The 7,540-nt window shown below is 41.1% G+C and overlaps 1 protein-coding gene across 1 annotated transcript; it reads left to right on the top strand.

The window, feature by feature from the left end:
• Positions 1 to 1,240: 1,240 nt before the first annotated feature.
• LOC137649338 (general transcription factor II-I repeat domain-containing protein 2A-like) lies at positions 1,241 to 3,680 on the top strand. Its single transcript, XM_068382320.1, has 4 exons — positions 1,241 to 1,486; positions 1,631 to 2,119; positions 2,759 to 2,867; positions 3,670 to 3,680. The coding sequence occupies exons 1-4, from the start codon at positions 1,241 to 1,243 to the stop codon at positions 3,678 to 3,680; spliced, it is 855 nt and encodes a 284-aa protein (XP_068238421.1).
• Positions 3,681 to 7,540: the final 3,860 nt, after the last annotated feature.

The raw sequence follows: 7,540 nt of genomic DNA, 5'->3' as shown, positions 1-7,540 counted from the left end.
GACGGAAATAGATTTTTTCATGATTTTAATTTTCTTATTCTATTTTATTTATTCATTTTTTAATCTATAATTGGCCATCGTTGAATAAAGATGCAGTTCGGCATCTGGGATGAGCGTATGCGTGAGTGAAGCGTGTATCGGACACGTTTGCTACCAGTGGCCAGTGGGATTAAATCTCGATAGTGTAAAAAACGTTTTGGTCACGTTGTAACTTTGTTACCAACGAGTTTATTGCCTTATATTCAATCATTTCAGTGTCCTGGCAGATTCCAGAGAAAGAAGACGTTGGACATTTTATTTCAGCACAGCTTTTACTATCTTTCAAACTTTACCCAAAATGAGTGATTCGAAGCCTTCTAAAAAACGAAAAATTGAAGACGAATGCAAAGTATTTAACAAAGAGTGGACTGAAAGGTATTTCTTTACTGACGTCGGAGTTAAAGCTGTATGTTTGATTTGTCATGATACAGTTGCTGTTTTCAAGGAATACAATTTGAAACGGCACTTTCAAACCAAGCACACCAACTTTGGAAGCAATTTATCAAAGCAAGAACTGCAAAAGAAGGCAACTGATCTGATGAAAAGTTTGAAAAAACAAAATGTGTTTGAAAAAACTTCATCTTTACAAAGGAATGCAACAAAGGCAAGTTTTGTATTGGCAAATAAAATTGCAAAACAAAATAAGTCGTTTGCAGAAGCAGAATTTATTAAAGATTGCACGGTTGATGCTGTCAGTGTTGTGTGTCCTGAAGCCATATCTAAAGTGGAAGCCATATCTCTGTCACGAAGAACTATTGTTCGTCGCATAGATGCAATTGCAATGAATATTCAAGATCAGGTGTTAACAGCCAGTGTTATTTTTCAGAGGTTTTCTATTGCTTTAGATGAGAGTAATGACATTCAGGATACTGCCCAGGTACTCATTTATATCAGAGGAATTGACGAAAACTTCGAAATTACAGAGGAATTGTTACCTATGGAGTCTCTCAAAGACACTGTTACTGGAAAAGATTTATACAATAGTGTTATTAACAGTCTAATCAGGTCTAGATTAACCCTGGATAAATTGGCAAGTATTACAACTGATGGTGCTCCTTAACTCATAGGTAAACACTGTGGCCTTGTGACCTTGATGAATGATAAAATCAAAGAAGATTTTCCATCGCACAGTGTGTTGTCTTTTCACTGCATCATACATCAAGAAAGCCTCTGTAGATCATCTTTTAAACTCAAACACGTTATGGATCCAGTGGTGTGTGCAGTGAACTTAATAAGAGCACGGGGACTGAATCACAGGCAATTCCGAAGCTTCTTGGAAGACATCGAGGCTGATTTTACTGATGTGCTGTACCACACAAATATCCGATGGTTAAGTATGGGGAAAGTATTGAAGAGGATGTGGGACGTTAAAGAAGAGGTTGTCTTGTTTTTTAATATGAAAGAAATTTCTTGTGACTTTTCAAGGGAAATGGAGTGTGACGAATGGGTTTGTGATTTTGCATTTGCTGTGGACATTATGCAAAAGCTGAATGAGTTAAACACAAAACTACAAGGCAAAGGTTTATTTGCACATGAATTGTATGTGGAAGTGAAAGCATTTCAATTGAAACTTCAACTTTTTTCCAAGCAGCTTAAAGAGCAAAACCTTGTTCATTTTCCTCTGTTGAAAACACGAACTGTTACACAAGCACTATCAGACAAATATAGTTACCAGTTGACGGCTCTAAGAGATGAATTTATCAGAAGATTTGCCGATTTCAAGGCAATTGAAGGGCAGTTTGATTTGCTCAGCTCACCTTTTGCCTGTGACGTTGAAACAGCTGCTGAAGAACTGCAGGTAGAACTGATTGATTTGCAAGCCGACAACTCTTTAAAGAGGCTCTTTGAAAATAAACCACTGGTCGAGTTTTATGCATCTCTGCACTCAGAAAAGTTTATAAATCTGAAAAATTTTGCAAGAAAGATGTTTGTAATATTAGCATCAACTTACATATGTGAGCAGACTTTTTCTATATTGAAAGTTAACAAGTCAAAGAACAGGTCACTTCTCACAGACTCGAATCTTCATTCAGTGTTAAGAATCAGTACAAGCAACTTGACACCTAATTTCAACAAACTGGTAAATGATTGCAGTCAATTGCATCATTCTCACTGAGTCATTTTGATACTTCTGTTGCTCAGTTGTTGAGCTACTTTGCTTGTCTAATAAATGTTTGTTTCATGTGAAGTTACTGCTTTAAAATATCAATACAAATATTTCTTGTCTTTAAATTGAGTTACTTTGTTTTCAAGCAAATATGCTTCATGTGAAGTTTTTCTCTAAATATATAAAATATGTCTTTTTGGATTTAATTCATATGTTTACCTTGAACTTCTACTCCAAATTATTGATTAATAAAAATATATTATTTTTCTATTTCTTAAACAGAGTTACTTTGCTTTTTTTTTTTTTTTAAATAAATTGTTTTTCTAAATAAATGCGTTTCATGGGAATCCTCTAGTCTACAGTACTTTAAAATGCTAACAAATTAAAAATTATTGCATTTTCAGTTTGAAAACAATACATTTTGGCTATTGTAGATATCAATTATACTGGAAAATATACTATGCGGCCCAGTAAAATTTTATTTTTTTTTAATGTGGCCCTTACACTGAAAAGTTTGCCCACCCCTGGTCTAGACCTAGAGACCTATGATGTTACCGTCATACATCATTTCATCTAAACATGAACTATGTTTGTGCTTCCTGCCCCCTACAGGTAAGATTCGTACTAGACTCTGGAAAAAGGCTCGAGGAGTGCATAATAATTATGGATGGCAAAATGAGAAGCTTGTATAGTGGTCTCGCCCTATACAATAAAAAGCAAAGTTTGTATAAGAGTCACCAATGTCAGTATGAATTTGTGACACCTTCCCCAATGTGACTACTCTTATAAACTATTGGATAATGGTTGTATCCGCACAGGAACAAATTTTGCCTCTTTACCACTATCCCGTTAGGGTACCACGTCAACCCTTCCAAGGAAGGGTTAGAGTGAGTGGACTTTTGCTTGAATCAGGGAACAGTCTTAAAAGACATACCGTGATAGAAATATCCATATTTTAATCTTAATGCTCAGTACATTTCTAATAAAATGAGTTTATTAAAATTTAATAAACGTACATATCAGATTAACATCTATAAAATTTATAAAACGTGGATGATATGCGTCAAAGAATAAAGAAAAACAGTCAACAGAAAATATTGTTTCGTCTACTAGGAAACAGATTTGCCACTTCAATTGAATAATTGATAATAATGATACATTCTGTATACTGTTAATTTACACTAGCGTAAAAAACGCTTGGCATAAGTGTCTGCCTTATGCTATAGTTCACCGACGTTCGTAAGGACACTTTCGTGGCCTATCGCTCAGTGTATAGTAACATACAGTGACTACACACGCACCCTCTTAATTAATCATCCCAAATTAATTACACTGTTCCTCGCAGATTTAAAACAGAAGGTTAAAGAATTCTACCTGCTGCTACCACAGAATTCTTAAGTTGCTCCACTAGCTTCGCATAATGCGTAAAAAACACCTTGGGTGACTACCAGCCGGTGTACAAACAAGGATGTTCTAAGTCTATATAATTAAAGAAATTTTATTGAAGAGGCAACTTTCCTCAGATCATGACTAACGGGTGTACTGTCTGGATCTATTCTGCGAATAGCACGGGTAAGTTTCGCCCTCAGTAATAGAAAACTTTGAACCTAGGGCTTCTCTTCTGAACAGCTGTCCTCCCATAAAGTCTGAAGTTCTATGAAGATAGACCTTAGGCACTCCACTGGACATAGAGATGCATCTTCCTTTAGAGGGCAAATTCTCTAGGGACCCCACCTGTTGGTGGGTAGCTTGTTCTTGGCCAGATACGTTGGGTCTGGAAATAGATTCAGTACGCCCTCAAAGAACTGGGCGTGGCCTTCCTCTCTAGAGAAAGCCACTATTTCACTAACTCTGGCCCTTAAAGCGAGTACAAACAGAAATATGACTTAAAATTCAAGGCCTTCTAAGTGCATTCCTCATTGTTCATTATTTATACACAATGAAGAATCTTATCTACTGACCATGCAAAGGGTCCTTGGAGGCGCTGAAGGCCTAAGCCTAGCATGGGCCTTTGTAGTTCATTAAGAACGTCGTTAGAAAGGTCGACCTGTAAGGCATATGATATCTGTCTTGTCAAGGCAGACTTGAACAAAAGAATTGTGTTGGCTGCTAAAACTTTCCCATGAAGGTGAATGAAGAATGATAAATAGGAATCTGTCTAGATTTATTTTGGTTTCTTCACCTTGGCAAGGGATATCTGTTTCTTCCCTGAAGCCTCATAATGTCTTTTGGTTTCCACAAAAAGTCTGAACTGACTTTTAACACCGAATCTTTTTCTCATCGTTAAGGAGAGAAAATCATGAGATGTAGGTTCCGTGTTTTCTGTGATGAAGTGAAGACAGTCGACTTCTGTACTCGCTGAGACAGGGATGGATCCGGTAGCGGTACGAATTTTAGTCGTAGTTCCAATGTTAGAGGGAACCACACCCTATTTGGCCACTTGTGGGCCATTATTGCTGCTTTCCCTTTGAAGGATCTCAGCTTATCGAGGACCTTCAAAAGGAGGTTGTGTGGAGGGAACAGATAAATACTGGACCATCTGTTCCAGTCCAGGGACGTAGCGTCCATTGCCTCCGCTAGCGGATCCTCGTATGGGGACACGTAATGATCTATTTTCTTGTTGTCTTTCGTCGCAAAGAGGTCTATCTGCAGCTCCGGGACTTAACTCGAGATGAAGGAAAACGATCCTGCGTCAAGGGACCATTCTGACTTTATAGGTGTAAACCTGGATAGGTCGTCCGCTGTCACATTGCGGAACCCTTGAATGTGAACTGCTGACAGGTGCCATTTCTTCCTTTCCGCCAAACGGAATATGGCCAACATTACTTGGTTGATTTGAGGTGACCTCGACCCTTGTCGATTCAGGCATATCACTACCACCTCACTGTCTAGAACTAGTCTTATGTGGGTCCAGTGGCGAGGAGAAACTTTTTTTAGTGTCAGAAGTACTGCCATGGCTTCTAGAAAGTTGATGTGAAATGATTTGAAAAGATTGGACCAAGCTCCTTGGACTCTCATCTGATGAGAGTGACCTCCCCAGCCTTACTTTGAAGCGTCTGTGTGGATAGTTACTGACGGGGGAGGAGGTTGAAGAAGTATTGATTTCTTCAATTGCTTGGCATTGGACCACGGCTTGAGAAGCGTTCGCAGTCGAGTCGGTAGTGGTCTTATTGGATCTCTTCGCGCGTTTGATACGTATTTTCTCCAGACTCCTGTTGCGTCCTTAAGCTGTGCTCTTAGCACTGGATCTGTTATCAAAGCAAACTAGAGAGCCCAGCACTTTCTCCTGTTCGCGTCTTGATAACCGTTTGGATTTCAATAGTCTCTTGACAGATCCTGCTATTTCTTTCCTCTTTTTACTAGGAATGGAAAGTCAATGTGACTCCAAATTCCAGTGGATTCCCAACCACTGAAATTTTAGAGCTGGAGAAAGTCGAGTTTTTGATGTTGATCTTGAATCCCAGATGTTCCAGGAACTGGATCACTATCTTAGAAGCTTGCATGCATTCTGTCCTGGATGCTGCCCACACCAGCCAGTCGTTCAGGTAGGCTACTACTTGGACCCCCTTTATGCGTAATTGATGGACTGCTGCATTCGCGAGCTTCGTGAAAATCCTTGGGGCTATGTTTAGCCCAAAAGGCATGGCTCTGAAGGCGTAAAGTTTTCTATGTAACTTGAAGCCTATGTAGGAGGAGAGGTGACGATTAATTGGAACGTGCCAATAAGCGTCAGACAAGTCGATAGAGACAGCATATGCCCTTCTGGGCAGTAGGGTCCTTATGTGCTGAGGCGTGAGCATTCTGAACTTGTAGTTCACTATGAACTTGTTGAGTGGCAACAAGTCTAGAATGACTCTGAGTTTTTCTGAGTCCTTCTTTGGAACACAAAACAGCCTTCCTTGGAATTTTATGGACTGAACTTTCCGGATTACTCTTTTGTCTAAGAGTTCTCGGACATATTCTTCCAGAACGGGGGATGAGTGTTGGAAGAATTGAGGAAATTGATGTGGAGGACTGCTCCAGCTCCAACTTAGTCCATTTTTAATTAGGCTGTAGGCCCAGGGATAGAAGGTCCAGCGATCCCTAAATAGCTGTAGTCTCCCTCCTACTGGAAGTATCTTACTTCTGCTGTTGTGGACCTGCTGCCTTACCTCCTTGACTGCGTCCTCTCCTGTATCCCCTTTCCTCTTGAAGGGTGTCTAGAAGAACCTTTGGCTGTTCCTCTAGCGCTCGAACGAAAGGAAGAAGTCTGCCTTTTGAAGGCTGGGTTAAAAACTGGCGACTGTGTCTCCACTCGTTGAGGTACCAGCTGGTACGTGATTGGAGGTTGTGCCACTATCTGAGGCACCGCGGTCACAGGAAATTGTTGTTGATGTTGCTGTTGGTAGGCCTTAGCCGGCCGAGAGTATGGCCTAGGCCTTTTTGTCTTCCTCTTGGGTTGGGGACCTTCATCCGGAGAAGACTTTCTCTTAAGATCTAAGCCCCACCTTTTGAGAAGGTTCCTATTCTCTGTGGCGGCCTTGTCTACTACCTCTTTAACCACTTCATTGGGAAAGAGGTCTTTACCCCAATTATGAGAGGAGATCAGTTTCCTCGGTTCGTGCCTCACCACAGCCGAGGCGAACACGAACTCTGTACAGGCTCTCCTAGCTTTAATAAAGCTGTAGAGATCCTTCGTAACTGTGCCCAGATGGGTTTTGGCCACTACCATGAACATGTCCTGGTTCTTGGGGTCACTTGCCATCGTTTCCAGTGTCGTTTGCAACGACATCGATGCCGCAAGTCTTCATTTTGTCTCTTGCTCTCTACGCAAGAGAACCTCCGACAGTTTTGGAAGTGCCTCACCGAACTAGCGTTCAGCAATATCAGCTTCCAGCTTCCCGACTGAGAAGGTAAGGTGTACGTCCTTCCAGTCTTCTTGGTCCAAGGGCAAGGTCAGAGATAACGGCTTGCACTCCTCCAAGGAGGGGCATGGTTTCCCTGCCTCCACCGCCTTTAAGGCTGCCATATATCCCTTTTCCAAGAAGGGAAAGGCTCTGGTAAGAGAGGCCACAAAGGAGGGAAGCTTCTTCCTCAAGGCGGGCACCTTTGAGTTAGTGAAGCCCCTCTTTTTCATCGAGCTTGCTAGTAACGTTGAGGTTTGCTATGGTAAAAAACTATGACCTCCTTCGGCTCCGTCTCCTCCATTGAGGCTGGCACCTTCCTAAGACGGACATAGCAGTCCGGATAAGAATCTTTGTTGGGCTAAAATTCCACTTCTTCCAGGGGAATTGCTCCAAATTTTCTGAGATCACGATCTTCCCGGTTGTTATTGGCATATGTTCGGCATACCTCCAAGGATTGGTATCCGAGCACAAAGGAAGATCCTTCACGCTGAGCCGTTTCTGGGGCCCA

The sequence above is a fragment of the Palaemon carinicauda genome, chromosome 11 (assembly GCF_036898095.1).
Source record: "Palaemon carinicauda isolate YSFRI2023 chromosome 11, ASM3689809v2, whole genome shotgun sequence".
In the NCBI taxonomy this organism is placed as follows: domain Eukaryota; kingdom Metazoa; phylum Arthropoda; class Malacostraca; order Decapoda; family Palaemonidae; genus Palaemon; species Palaemon carinicauda.
This window is presented reverse-complemented; position numbering and strand designations above follow the sequence as displayed.